The 16,290-nt window shown below is 41.1% G+C and overlaps 1 protein-coding gene across 1 annotated transcript; it reads left to right on the forward strand.

Moving 5' to 3' along the window:
- The first annotated feature begins 13,407 nt into the window (after positions 1 to 13,407).
- LOC133647940 (transcriptional activator protein Pur-alpha-like) lies at positions 13,408 to 15,850 on the forward strand. The gene has a single exon (XM_062043702.1). It carries the CDS (start codon positions 13,590 to 13,592, stop codon positions 14,424 to 14,426), a length of 837 nt encoding a protein of 278 aa, XP_061899686.1. The 5' UTR covers positions 13,408 to 13,589; the 3' UTR covers positions 14,427 to 15,850.
- Positions 15,851 to 16,290: the final 440 nt, after the last annotated feature.

Here is a 16,290-nt window from a genome sequence, read left to right on the forward strand (position 1 = left end):
AGATTACTATTTACCGCCGATAGTAACGGCGTTACAGTAACGCATTACAAAGTAACGCGTTAGTCCCAACACTGATGGAGAACTATGACATTGCTTTGATACCATGATCATGTGAGGGACTCAAACAGGGAGTTAGCTATTGCACACACCGTGCCCACACATGGTTTCAACTTGTGGTCGTTCTTAAAAGTGTATTTAACATTGTTTCTCCTTGAAGGCCTACTGAAAGCCACTACTACCGACCACGCAGTCTGATAGTTTATATATCAATGATGAAATCTTAACATTGCTACACATGCCAATACAGCCGGGTTAACTTATAAAGTGACATTTTAAAATTCCCGGGAAATATCCGGCTGAAACATTGCGGTATGATGACGTATGCGCGTGACGAAGTCCGAGTAACGGAAGTTATGGTACCCCGTAGAATCCTATACAAAAAGCTCTGTTTTCATTTCATAATTCCACAGTATTCTGGACATCTTTTGCAATTTTTTTAATGAACAATGAAGGCTGCAAAGAAGACAGTTGTAGGTGGGATCAGTGTATTAGCAGCGGACTACAGCAACACAACCAGGAGGACTTTGTTGGAGCGCTAGCCGCGCTAGCCGCCGACTTCACCTTGACTTCCTACGTCTCCGGGCCGCCAAACGCATCGGGTGAAGTCCTTCGTCCTTCTGCCGATCGCTGGAACGCAGGTGAGCACGGGTGTTGATGAGCAAATGAGGGCTGGCTGGCGTAGGTGGAGAGCTAATGTTTTTAGCATAGCTCTGTGCAGTGCGGTTGCTAAGTTAGCTTCAATGGCGTCGTTAGCACAGCATTGTTAACCTTCGCCAGCCTGGAAAGCATTAACCGTGTATTTACATGTCCACGGTTTAATAGTATTTTCTATCTATACTTCCAGTCAGGGGTTTATTTCTTTTGTTTCTATATGCAGTTAAAGCAAGATGCTATCACGTTAGCTCGTAGCTAAAGCATTTCGCCGATGTATTGTCGTGGAGATAAAAGGCACTGAATGTCCATTTCGCGTTCTCGACTCTCATTTTCAAGAGGATATAGTATCCAAGGTGGTTTAAAACACAAATCTGTGATCTACAATAGAAAAAGGAGAGTGTGGAATCCAATGAGCCAGCTAGTACCTAAGTTACGGTCAGAGCGAAAAAAGATACGTTCATCGCTGCCTCTCAAGTCGTTCACTGTAACGTTCCTCATCTACGAATCTTTCATCCTCGCTCAAATTAATGGGGTAATCATCACTTTCTCGGTCCGAATCTCTCTCGCTCCATTGTAAACAATGGGGAATTGTGAGGAATCCTAGCTCCTGTGACGTCACGCTACTTCCGGTGCAGGCAAGGCTTTTTTTATCAGCGAGCAAAAGTTGCGAACTTTATCGTCGATTTTCTCTACTAAATCCTTTCAGCAAAAATATGGCAATATCGCGAAATGATCAAGTATGACACATAGAATGGATCTGCTATTCCCGTTTAAATTAAAAAAAAATCATTTCAGTAGGCCTTTAAAACTGAGTTGTAATGCAATTTAAAGGCCTACTGATATGATTTTTTTTTATTTAAACGTATTATTGTTTTGTTATTATATATATATATATATATATATATATATATATATATATATATATATATATATATATATATATATATATATATAATAACAAAACAATAATACTATATATATATATATATATATATATATATATATATATATATATATATATATATATATATATATATATATATATATATATATATATATATAATATATATATATATATAATAACAAAACAATAATACTATAAACTAGACAATGAAGTGTGACTGTATCCAAAAGGGTGTATGGTGTGTGACTATGTGTAGAGATTAGCTGTTGTGTGTTACCGGGAGTGTTGAGCGAGAGCGGAAGTCCCGGAGGGGAAAGGTAGGCTTGAATGTCCATGAGGCAAGCAGGAAGTCTGGTGGCTATAGCGGGGCGTAGGAGGTCCATGTCCAAGCGGGAAATCGAGATCCAAGAGGCAGTCCGGGAAGCAGGGGGAACAAGGAATGACGAGACACAAAGCACGTCAACGCAGGAATGGAGGTCTACAGTAGGATCGACAAGGAGGACAACAAGACAATCAATAACACGGGGAAGAAAAACAGAGAGCAAACTGTGCATATAGCATGGTTAGTCGGCTTACGGTACACGAACGGATGGTTACGTTCCGGCCCGGGATAGTAGGTTGTGCAGGCTTTTGAAGGCAGGACCTCTGATCAACTTCAGGTGTGCTGATTACTGGTGATTGACTGCAGCTGCCGACTGCAGCAGGACTGACACGCTCAGGTGCGCTCTTGGAGGCGCAATCAGCAGAGCACACAGATGAGGGCCCGGCCGTGACAAGAAAAGCGCTGAACAAGTATAACCCATTTACCATTCTTCGTGCTCGCTTCTATAAGCAGCAGTTCATCCTTCCAATATTTAGTTTCAAAAAGATAAGGTTATGAATCCTCATTTGTCCAAAAAAAGTCATATTTGTTGTCCATAACCAGGTCTACCATGATTAGAAAACACACTCGCATTTGATTCAATCAATCAATCAATCAAAGTTTACTCATACAGCCCTTAATCACAAACGTCTCAAAGGGCTGCACAAGCTACAACGACATCCTCGGCTAAAGGTTCCACATTATGGCAAGAAAAAACTCAACCCAATGGGAACAACGAAAAACCCTGGAAAGGACAGATTCAGGGAATAGTTTCGGGAAGTCGGAAGTGCGCTGCAATATGGAAACAGAAATAAATGTGCCAAAGAATTAGTTTCGGCTGTGCATGAAATGACCAAAATACGGTAAACATTGTACATCTTACGTATTGTAATGATTGTGTCTGTTACTGCATTATATATAATAATAATAATAATAATAATAATACCTGAGATTTATATAGCGCTTTTCTAAGTACCCAAAGTCGCTTTACATGTTAAAAACCCATCATTCATTCACACCTGGTGGTGGTAAGCTACTTTCATAGCCACAGCTGCCCTGGGGTAGACTGACGGAAGCGTGGCTGCCAATTTGCGCCTACGGCCCCTCCGACCACCACCTATCATTCATTCAACATTCATTCACCAGTGTGAGCGGCACCGGGAGCAAGGGTGAAGTGTCCTGCCCAAGGACACAACGGCATGGTAAGAGGCGGGGAGCGAACCTGCAACCCTCAGGTTTCTGACACGGGCGCTCTACCCACTACGCCATGCCGCCCCAATAGATGTTCAGCGTGTTTATAAAACGTCGATTGAGGATTTTGAAGTTGTTTTTTAGGCTTTGAAGGCTGCAACAGTGACTCCCATTAGCCACATCTTACAAGCGTTTTTTTTTATCAACTTTAAAATCCTGAAAAAAAGACTTGTGTTCTTGTCTCTCATAATGATGGTGCTGAATCTGGTGCAGCCATTTTCTTAATGTAACTGCACATTGTCCTTCAAATAAACAAATACAAACAAACAAACAAATGATAGGCTTTAAGGATTGTGTAAAGTTGAAAAACAAAAATTAAGTCGAAGCCTGGGCCCCTGGAGAGGGGATCCAGACTGAGGCCAAGGGGGAAAAAACATCATAGCCATAGCGCACATAAGCATGTGTGTAAGAGGTAAACATCAAACATCAAAGAACACAAAGGACATTAAAGACATTAGAAGAGCAAAACTGATGCAACCAGACATTTCTACATACAGCTACAAAAGTAAAACAACAACAAAAAAACAAACCAAAAATAAAACATATACACAGTGGTGGCCTCTGCTGGGGTGGGGGGAGCATGGCCAGAGACAGGAGCAGACCCAACAAAGCAACCAAGAGAGCCGACTCCACCCTCGTCCGCCCACTAACTCTCGGCCAGTATCCAGTCCGCATGGATGAGCGAGGATGCGTCTCAGGAGACCGAGGTGTCCGATACCTACTCATTCAGCCAAGACACTGTGAAGCTTGTCTGTCCCAGCGCTCAGCGCTAGCTCCGCAGCTCTGTCTCTTCATCCACATCTCCTCTCCCCCAGTCTCTCCAAACGGACTCTGGTGTGGCAGAGACCCAGAAGCTGGTCTCCATGGCCCGGGAGGCAGATCCAGAAGTTCACAAAAAAGCACCGCAGAAGTCACGAAAATGCCACCCTTTGTCGCTCAGTCCCAAAGGGTCCCGAACCAAAAGCCAAAAAAATTAATTATAATAAAAATTAAAAAAAACACAAGACACGCACCTGGGGATAGGTTGATTGGCAACACCAAATTGGCCCTAGTGTGTGAATGTGAGTGTGAATGTTGTCTGTATATCTGTGTTGGCGCTGCGAAGAGGTGGCGACTTGTCCAGGGTGTACCTTGGCTTCCGCCCGAATGCAGCTGAGATAGGCTCTAGCACCCCCCGTGACCCCTAAAGGGACAAGCTGTAGAAAATGGTTTGATGAAAACAAGAGGGAAACATCAGCAACACAAAAGAATGACACAAGAGCACAGAGCTCCTGCCAACAGCAACCACTACAGCGGCGCCATCTTGGGAAAAAAGAGCATAACAGTGAAAGCTAACACTGTAAACATGACTGTAAACATTACAATGCCCTTACATTTTACAGCAATTATTAGCAATGAAGTGTTATTTCACAGTAAATTACTGTAAATATTACAATAAAAGTAATGCCATTTTTAGCCAGAAATTTGCAATGGACATGTTTACAGCGCATGTTCCATCACTGTAGATGAAATAACCTTCAACTGTGACTGCAAGCTGTTCTCTTTGCACTGACTCATCCCATAAAACCATCAATAATCTCCCATTGAGAAAGTGTGACACACGAGCCCAGCCGCAGGACAATGATTCATGACTCGACTCCAGCTGTTCATTCAGAAATCTATGGGACGCATGCGCGCCTCCCTGTTGCTGTCCAAGGTTCTGAAAAATCTCAACGTTATGAGATGGGCAATTTGCCATTCTTTTTATTGTATTTTGTTATTCATATATTTCAGGCAATGACATAAAAAAAAGTACAAGGTACAAATTATATTAATATTAATTTATATAATTAATTTATATCATTACATGTAATGATATAAATGAATATAATGCAAAGGGTAATGTACAGTATGTAAGCATGATGGTCCAGTTTTGCCTGAAAGGGAGTGGGAAGAAGATCATTTATTTAATCCCACCCCCAATTCTCAATTCAGTGATTAATACATTGAGTTCCACTGTTACTTTGTTTAAGGATTATAATACAAATGTTGTATAATGGTGGCATTACCACAGGTAACAATAATTATTACACTGTAACAATCATTTGTATCAACAATGTAAGAAGAATGAACATACCAACAACGGTAATAGACAAAATAGCAATAATGGTGAGGAAACATTGAGCACATGTTAACACTTTGAGACAGAGTACAACAGCAGGTCAAATTAAAGACCCTTATCTCTATATTTGAATCAGACCCGATGTTTGTATAGTAGTTTAAATCGATAAATAGTGGTTAGAGTGTCCGCCCTGAGATCGGTAGGTCGTGAGTTCAAACCCCGGACGAGTCATACCAAAGACTATAAAAATGGGACCCATTACCTCCCTGCTTGGCACTCAGCATCAAGGGTTGGAATTGGGGGTTAAATCACCAAAATGATTCCCAGGCGCAGCCACCGCTGCTGCTCACTGCTCCCCTCACCTCCCAGGGGGTGAACAAGGGGATGGGTCAAATCCAGAGGACAAATTTCACCACACCTAGTGTGTGTGTGTGTGTGTGTGTCTATCATTGGTACTTTAACTTAACTTTAACTTAACTTTTGCACATTTGTGACTGTTTTTTATAAATGTATCCGTTGGACCCTGGTATTGATTTTGTATATTTCCACTCTTCTTATACAAGTCTTGGAAATAAGTGCTGTCAAATGATATAAAAAATAAAATAAGCTTAATACCACTTTTGAATTTTGATTATTGCAATTAATTTTAAATAACTTTAAAAAAGACACCAATATTTTGACACAAATTTAAATTCTATGTGAAAATGTCAAACAATAAGTTTTTTTTTAATATGCTTGAATGCACGTCATTTATTCTCTCAAAACTTGGTAACAGTTTTGATGATGAAATAGTACTCCTTATAACAAGGTGTGATTTTGCTTTTAGACGTGCTTCGATGAAAAGATAATTAATCGCTGCAATATACGCATATTATCTGGTTTTGTCCAAAAAATATTCCGCTGCTGCTACTGCTCCCCTCACCTCCCAAGGGGTGAGGGTGATGTGTCAAATGCAGAGGATAATCTCACCACACCTAGTGTGTGTGTTTTTTTGATTGATTGATTGATTGATTGAAACTTTTATAAGTAGATTGCACAGTACAGTACATATTCCGTACAATTGACCACTAAATGGTAACACCCGAATAAGTTGGTCAACTTGTTTAAGTCGGGGTCCACGTAAATCAATTCATGGTACAAATATATACTATCAGCATACTATCAGCAGGAGGGTTCGGGGGTTAGGTTTGGTTGATATCAGCACTTCAGTCATCAACAATTGCATCATCAGAGAAATGGACATTGAAACAGTGTAGGTCTGACTTGGTAGGATATGTACAGCGAGCAGTGAACATAGTGAGCCCAGAAAGCATAAGAGCAAGTATATACTGCACATTCGATTATTTACATTTGATTATTTACAATCCGGGCAGTTGGGATGTGGAGAGGGGCGGGTGTTAGTCAAGGGTTGAAGTTGCCTGAAGGTGTTCTTTTAGTGCGGTTTTCAAGGAGGATAGAGATGCACTTTATTTTACACCTGTTGGGAGTGCATTCCATATTGATGTGACATAGAAGGAGAATGAGTTAAGACTAGAGATGTCGATAAATGCTTTAGACTGTAATATCGGAAATTATCGGTATCGTTTTTTTTATTATCGGTATCTGTTTTTTTTTTTTTTTTTTTTTTTTTGTTTTTTTTATTAAATCAACATAAAAAACACAAGATACACTTACAATTAGTACACCAACCCAAAAAACTCCCTCCCCCATTTTCACTCATTCACACCCATTCACACAAAAGGGTTGTTTCTTTCTGATATTAATATTCTGGTTCCTACATTATATATCAATATATATATCAATACAGTCTGCAAGGGATACAGTCCGTAAGCACACATGATTGTGTGTGCTGCTGGTCCACTAATAGTACTAACCTTTAACAGTTAATTTGACTCATTTTCATTAATTACTAGTTTCTATGTAACTGTTTTTATATTGTTTTACTTTCTTTTTTATTCAAGAAAATGTTTTTAATTTATTTATCTTATTTTATTTTTCAAAAAAAGGACCTTATCTCCACCATACCTGGTTGTCCAAATTAGGCATAATAATGTGTTAATTCCATGACTGTATATATTGGTATCGGTTGATATCGGTATCGGTTGATATCGGTATCTGTAATTAAGGGTTTGGTCAATATTGGAATATTGGATATCGGCAAAAAGCCATTATCGGACATCCCTAGTTAAGACCTATCATAAGTACTTTAACTTCTTTTTAACTTTGTAAGTCCAGTATGTTCCTTTACTCCCCATACACACACAAAAAAAAAACGTTTACTCTCAAGTTATGAGCCTGCACTTGTCTTATCATCATCTGTCAATCAATCCGTGCACACATGTACAGTATATGTTAGACTGACCATACGTCCTCTTTTCTCCGGACATGTCCTCTTTTGCGGGGCTGTTTGGGCTGTCCGGGCGGAATTTCTTAAATGCCTCAAATGTCCGGCATTTTGAGTTTTAGAGGGTTGTGTGTATTTTCAATGTACGTTCAGGGTTAAGAATGGCTTAAAAACAAAACAAACTGTGAAGGTGTGCGCACGCAGCAGCATTCGTGAGGGAGGGGCAGAGACAGAGAGAGCGAGAGAGTTATGATAACGTGCATGCGTCGCCAGGCTCTGCTTTTTATCCATAGATTTATCTGATTTATTTTTTTATTATCTATAGCAGGGGTGTCAAAAGTGTGCGGCCCACAGCTAATGTTTTAAAGGCCCACAGCACATTCTAAAAATACTATTAAAATAAACAAAAACATAACAAAAGTGAAATAAAAAAGCTTAAAGGTGAAATGTAATTTAGAAATAGTTGCAATGTTGACTAATAAAACAAAACTGTTTTTTTTCTTTCAAACTGTCATTGCTCAAAACATAATATTGAATCAAAATCAATGTTATTATGAATTATTGACCTATCCAGGGTTCTGATTACTTTACATCCAATATTCCATTAAGAAAAATATTGTTGGTGGAAGATTTTGCATATGTTGTGTTTGCCATTAAATACATAGTTTTGTTTGACAAAAAAGGGCAGAAAAAAACAAAAACAAAAAAACAACATAAAAAAACTAAAACATTTTGAAATGAGGGATAGAACTGAAGTTGATGTATACTCCAGAGATTTAAGCGTTAAATATAAAATGTATGTATGCCCTGGCACACCTTTATCATCATTTCATGACCCAAGCAAAACACTTTTTACACTTTTATACTGAAATAAATACACCTACAACTTATTCAATAAAAACATAGAAAAAACTACCAGCAGCGGTAAAGTTTAGATCCATGAAGGAAAGAAGAAAGTGAATAAATGTTTATAACTGAATACATTTACATATGTATACAAATTTGTTTTCTTTTTTTATTATTTTTTTAATGAATTAAGTAACGTTTATGACAACCTTTTTCCAAAACACAATATAGAGTGTGAGATATAACAGGATAATGCATACGTTTATCATTTGTTTTCACAACACTTACAAAAAAAGTGGGACCCCAAAATTTACTGTGGGACCCCATTTTTATGACTTGATGGGGTCCCTGGGACCCCATTCTGAAAATTCCTAGCGCCCAACACTGCTGTCAACAGAGGAGGAAAAAATGCTTTATTTAAATAAATATATTATTTATAAAGCAAGTTCGAGTATCATTGGCAAATGTTCACCTAGTCCCGGCCTTGGCACGCATATATGTGTCCTCTTTTGGGGATTTCACAATATGGTCAGCCTAGTTCGGGGGTCGGCAACCCGCGGCTCTAGAGCCGCATGCGGCTCTTTAGCGCCGCCCTAGTGGCTCTCTGGAGCTTTTTCAAAAATGTATGAAAAATGGAAAAAAATATTTTGGTTTTAATATGGTTTCTGTAGGAGGACAAACATGACACAAACCTCCCTAATTGTTAGAAATCACACTGTTTATATTAAACATGCTTCACTGATTCAAGTATTTGGCGAGCGCCGTTTTGTCCTACTAATTTTGGCGGTCCTTGAACTCACCCCAGTTTGTTTACATATATAACTTTCTCCGACTTTCTCGGACGTGTTTTATGCCACTTCTTTTTCTGTCTCATTTTGTCCACCAAACTTTTAACGTTGTGCGTGAATACACAAAGGTGAGTTTTGTTGATGTTATTGACTTGTGTGGAGTGCTAATCAGACATATTTGGTCACTGCATGACTGCAAGCTAATCGATGCTAAAATGCTATTTAGGCTAGCTATATGTACATATTGCATCATTATGCCTCATTTGTAGCTATATTTGAGGTCTAAGGCTGAAACGACGCGTCGACGTAGTCGACGTCATCGGTTATGTAAATACGTCGACGCCGTTTTTGTGCGTCGACGCGTCGCATAATTACGTCACACTACCGTCATGGCGGAGCGCAAAGCAGACTGTGCAAGCGAGGGGAAAAACGCACGCCAAAAGTCGTCAAAAGTGTGGGAGTATTTCAATACACAGCCTAATAATGTTGTTGTATGCACACTGTGTCGAGCGTAAATGGCCTATCATAGCAGCACAACGGCTATGAACGAACATTTGAAAAGAAAACCATCAACCATCAACTAGTCAATCGTCCGCGTTAGCATACGTTGTCATCATTACACAAAAACATGAATGTGTCATTTGTATCTGCTAGGGGTGTAACGTTATGTGTTTTGTATTGAACCGTTTCGGTACGGGGCTTTCGGTTCGGTACGGGGTTGTACCGAACGAGTTTCTAAGCTAAAGCTAACTTTAGCTGCTAAAGTCTTAACAAGTTGCTTTGCTCCTTCTGCGGCTGCCTCTGTCTCAGCACGCAGCATTGTCCCACCCACACAACCATCTGATTGGTACACACGCAGCATTGTCCCACCCATACAACCATCTGATTGGTACACACGCAGCATTGTCCCACCCACACAACCATCTGATTGGTACACACGAAGCATTATCAGCCAATCAGCAGTGCGTATTCAGAGCGCATGTAGTCAGCGCTTCAGCGTGGAGCAGATAGGTGTTTAGCAGGTGAGCATCAGGCAGTGGACTCTCCCCAAATGATAATAAACACCTCCCAGTCAACTACTAGTAACATCACTATGAGCCCGTTGACCTACTAGAAATTTAAACTGCAGCTCAGCTCACTCGCAGTCCTGGCTTGAGGTGAAGGCTAATTAGCTCTCAGTTCCAGCCACATCGACCCCTTCTGAGCGCCTATTTTCAGCTGCTGGGAATATTGTAAACAAGAAAAGAAGCAAAGCAAGTAGACATGCTAACCTTTCTTCATTACAACTGTTAGTCACTCACTGGAATGAGTAGAATTGGTTATTGTGTACTGTGTTGGACTGGATGTTTATTTTGCACATTTTAAAAGCAATACTTAAAGGCCTACTGAAATGAATTTTTTTTATTTAAACGGGGATAGCAGATCTATTCTATGTGTCATACTTGATCATTTCACGATATTGCCATATTTTTGCTGAAAGGATTTAGTATAGAACAACGACGATAAAGATTGCAACTTTTGGTATCTGATAAAAAAAAGGCTTGCACCTACCGGAAGTAGCGTGACGTAGTCAGTTGAACATATACGCAAAGTTCCCTATTGTTTACAATGATGGCCGCATGAAGTGAGAGAGATTCGGACCGAGAAAGCGACAATTTCCCCATTAATTTGAGCGAGGATGAAAGATTTGTGGATGAGTAAAGTGCAAGTGAAGGACTAGTGGGGAGTTGAAGCTATTCAGATAGGGAAGATGCTGTGAGAGCCGGGGGTGACCTGATATTCAGCTGGGAATGACTACAACAGTAAATAAACACAAGACATATATATACTCTATTAGCCACAACACAACCAGGCTTATATTTAATATGCCACAAATTAATCCTGCATAAAAACACCTGCGTGTTTGTTATGCTAGCTCCTAGCTCCTCTGCTAGCTCCTAGCTCCATAGAACACGCCAATACAATTCAAACACCTGATCAACACACACAATCACTCAGCCCAAAAGACCGTTTACCTAACCCAAGGTTCATAAAGCTTATATATTTTTAAAAAGTTACGTACGTGACGCGCACATACGGTCAAGTTATCGAATGTTTAGCAGCCAAGGCTGCATACTCACGGTACCTGATATTCAGCTGGGAATGACTACAACAGTAAATAAACACAAGACATATATATACTCTATTAGCCACAACACAACCAGGCTTATATTTAATATGCCACAAATTAATCCTGCATAATAACACCTGCGTGTTTGTTATGCTAGCTCCTAGCTCCTCTGCTAGCTCCTAGCTCCATAGAACACGCCAATACAATTCAAACACCTGATCAACACACACAATCACTCAGCCCAAAAGACCGTTCACCTAACCCAAGGTTCATAAAGCTTATATATTTTTAAAAAGTTACGTACGTGACGCGCACTTACGGTACGGTACGTGTTATGCTAGCTCCTAGCTCCTCTGCTAGCTCCTAGCTCCATAGAACACGCCAATACAATTCAAACACATGATCAACACACACAATCACTCAGCCCAAAAGACCGTTCACCTAACCCAAGGTTCATAAAGCTTATATATTTAAAAAAAGTTACGTACATACGCAAAAAAAAGCCAAAGCTGCATACTCACAGTAGCACGTCTGCGTCTTTGTCATCCAAATCAAAGTAATCCTGGTAAGAGTGTGTTGTCCCAGTTCTCTACAGGCGTCCGTGTATCCAAATCAAAAGTCCTCCTGGTTAGAGTCTCTGTTATCCGAGTTCTTCCATCTTGACTGCATCTTTCGGGAATGTAAACAAAGAAGCGCCGGCTGTGTACTGTTGTGGCTGACTACGTTCGAAAAATACGTCCATTTCGCACCGACAACTTTCTTCTTTGCTTGCTTGGCTTCCTTCTCCATAATGCAATGAACATGATTGAAACAGATTCACGAACACAGATGTCCAGAATACTGTGGAATTATGAAATGAAAACAGAGCTTTTTCTTATCGGCTTCAATGTGGAAGGCATACCCGTGTTCGCCGGGCTACGTCACACGCATACGTCATCCTCAGAGGCGTTTCGAACCGGAAGTTTAGCGGCAAATTTAAAATGTCACTTTATAAGTTAACCCGGCCGTATTGGCATGTGTTATAATGTTAAGATTTCATCATTGATATATAAACTATCAGACTGCGTGGTCGGTAGTAGTGGGTTTCAGTAGGCCTTTAATGTTTACAGTCCTCCAGAATATTTAGATTGGCACTTTTTTGTATTGATGTTTATCTTTATTTTTGCACATTTTAGCAAATAAGCAATACTTTCACTTTTGTTGAAATGTTTACACTTTTGTTACAGAATATTTCGTTTTGCACTTTTTTGTATTGGATGTTTATCTTTATTTTTGCACATTTTAAAGCAAAATAAGCAATACTTTTACTTTTGAAATGCTTATACTATTGCAGAATATTAAGATTTGCACTGGATGTTTACTTTTATATTTGCACATTAAAAAGCAAATAAGCTACTTTTAATTTTGTTAAATGTTAAAAGTTTTAAATGTTTACATTGTTACAGAATATTTTGTCATGTTGTTGTCAATGTTGACTGAGTGGCCATACTTTTTTTTTTTGTAAATAAAAGCCATGCCTTTTGAAAAAACTGGCCTACTTTTATTTGTTCATCTTCATTTTAAATAAAATAAAATAAAAAATAATCGGTAAAAGGAAAAATAATCTATAGATGAATCGAAAAAATAATCTATAGATTAACCGATTAATCGAAAAAATAATCTATAGATTAATCGATAGAAAAATAATCGTTAGCTGCAGCCTTATTGAGGTCATTTAGTTTCCTTTAAGTCCTCTTAATTCAATGTATATCTCATGACATACTATCTGTATATAATATGGCTTTTAATTTTTTGCGGCTCCAGACAGATTTGTTTTTTGTATTTTTGGTCCAATATGGCTCTTTCAACATTTTGGGTTGCCGACCCCTGGCCTAGTTAGTAAATGTGTGCCGCAAAGGAGTCACGTGACGCGTTGAGGACTGACCCGTTGCAAAACGTTGCGGAATCCGTGAACGTCTTGAACGCGGCCCGCTCGCGGAGAACCACAGTAATGACGCCGCTTACTTTCCTTTTTTTTTTTCCTTCTTCTTCTTCTTCTTCTTCTTCATTTTCCCATCCTCCTCTGCTCTCTTCTCGCGATAAGAGCCACGGAGCGCTTTGACAGGCAGTCGAGGTCGCAGCAGGCGGAGGGAGAGACGGTGGAAGGAAGGTAACGCAGGGAGGCAGCATCATGGCGGACAGAGACAGTGGCAGTGACCACGGAGGGCCCACCGCAGGCCCGTGCTCGCTGCCCGCCGGCGCCGTGTCGCGGCTGCAGCACGACACCGAGGAGCTCGCCTCCAAGCGGGTCGACATCCAGAACAAGCGCTTCTACCTCGACGTCAAGCAGAACGTGAAAGGACGCTTCCTGAAGATAGCCGAGGTCGGCGCGGGGGGGAACAAGAGCCGCCTCACGCTCTCCATGTCGGTGGCCGTGGAGTTCCGCGACTACCTCGGGGACTTTATCGAACATTACGCCCAGCTGGGCCCGAGCAACCCCGACATGGTGCACGACGAGCCGCGGCGGGCGCTGAAGAGCGAGTTCTTGGTGCGGGAGAACCGGAAATATTACATGGATCTGAAGGAGAACCAGAGGGGGCGGTTCCTGAGGATCCGGCAGACCGTCAACCGGGGGCCCGGGCTGGGGAGCTCGCAAGGCCAGACCATCGCGCTGCCGGCGCAAGGGCTGATCGAGTTCCGCGACGCCTTGGCGAAACTCATCGACGACTACGGCGTGGACGAGGAACCCGCCGAGCTCCCGGAGGGCACCTCGCTCACCGTGGACAACAAGCGCTTCTTCTTCGACGTGGGCTCCAACAAGTACGGCGTGTTCATGCGGGTCAGCGAGGTCAAGCCCACCTACCGGAACTCCATTACGGTTCCCTGCAAAGTCTGGTCCAAATTCGGCAACACCTTCTGCAAGTACGCGGAGGAGATGCGGAAGATCCAGGAGAGGAGTCGAGAGAAACGGGCCTCGGAACTGCTGCCTGAAGGCCCGCACGGCGCGGACGACGCCGACGACGACTGACTTCTTTAGGGGGCAAAAGTTGATATCAAGAAAGAAGATCTCACCCCCTGCGCCCCCCATCTCACACACACACACACACACACACATGGCACCTGGATGTCACCCACGTTATATTACCATGTCACAGTAAAGCGCTGCTATCCAGGACTGTCACAGTTATCTACTTGATTTCAGTACAAAAAAAAAAAAAAAAAAAGCAGAATGTTTTGCACAGCTAATATTATAAAACCACAAATCGGCACAAGAGAACATGTATTACAACCAAAATTGCAGATTCCAATATGAAAAGCGCGCTACAAGTGTTATCCGATGCAACAAAAAAAAAACCTGGCATGCTTGTAGGCTCATATTGTGCACAGAAATGTAATTTGACCTTAAAAAAAAGTGTGCTCTTACGCAGATCACATGCACATCCAACAAATGGGATACAGTCCATATCTCTGCTTATCATAAGGACCCATCTCTATAGAAACGAAAGAAAAAAAAGTGCTAACTTAGATGTACTAGTTATGATTTTGTGAATCAGCTGTAAAAAGATCCTTATTAAGATACCCACGTTTTCTGTGGGGAGAATTTGTGTTTAGTTTTTTTGTTTTTTTCCTTGTGGGAGCGTTACAAATGCTAAAAGGTCCACTTGGGGGGGAGTGCAAAGGCGTGAAATTGAATTAAATTATATATATACATATATATATATTAAAAAAAAAAAAAAGACACGCCTGCTCAGTGCAGGCATCCTCTTGCATCATTACAACCCGTGCCTTATACACTCCACTCGTTTACGTGTCCTCACGTGGATGGTCCGTGACCCTCGACCTCTGTCCACTTTCATTTTACGAGTGCTATGTTAGGCAGAAACAAACTCCACACTGACCAGGATCCACACCCTCGTGGATGTGAGGCAGTGACACCAAGAGGAAGCCAAACTGCTCGTGTGGCGGCCTATACTCCACTTGTTGCACACGTACAGGATGTTTAAAATCAAAGTCGGCTCGGTTGAGACCTTTTTTCCAGTGCATAGCGGCGACGAAACGAGGCGTCCTTTTCTACATGAGCGCAGGGCCAAGGTGGTAAATATCTCTATATGGTGCTATCGCTCCAATGTTGCTCCATTGCTCGCTTGTACGTCACTTATGCATTCTAGTCCCTCTGACTCTCCTTCTCATATCCGTTGTGTTTGTCCGACATCGTGTCGGGTTTCTCCCTCTCAGACGGAGCTGCAGACACCGACCACGTGGGGACAAGTCATATTAGTGTGCAATATTCCATGTGTCACATACAGTCGCGATCAAAAGTTTACATACACTTGTAAAGAACATAATGTCATGGCTGTCTTGCGTTTCCAATCATTTCCACAACTCTACTACTTGTTGGTCACAAAAAACATTCATGAAGTTTGGTTATTTTATGAATTTATTATGGGTCTACTGAAAATGTGACCAAATCTGCTGGGTCAAAAGTATACATACAGCAATGTTAATATTTGGTTACATGTCCCTTGGCAAGTTTCACTGCAATAAGGCACTTTTGGTAGCCATCCACAACTAGTTGAATTTTTGACCACTCCTCTTGACAAAATTGGTGCAGTTCAGCTAAATGTGTTGGTTTTCTGACATGGACTTGTTTCTTCAGCATTGTCCACACGTTTAAGTCAGCACTTAACGCCACGCCTACCGTCAAGCATGGTGGTGGTAGTATTATGCTTTGGGCCTGTTTTGCTGCCAATAGAACTGGTGCTTTAAATGGGACAATGATAAAGCAGGATTACCTCCAAATTCTTCTGGACAACCTACAATCATCAGCCCGGAGGTTGGGTCTTGGGCGCAGTTGGGTGTTCCAACAGGACAATTACCCCCAAATACACGTC

The sequence above is a fragment of the Entelurus aequoreus genome, linkage group LG04 (genome assembly GCF_033978785.1).
Source record: "Entelurus aequoreus isolate RoL-2023_Sb linkage group LG04, RoL_Eaeq_v1.1, whole genome shotgun sequence".
Taxonomy (NCBI): Eukaryota; Metazoa; Chordata; class Actinopteri; order Syngnathiformes; family Syngnathidae; genus Entelurus; species Entelurus aequoreus.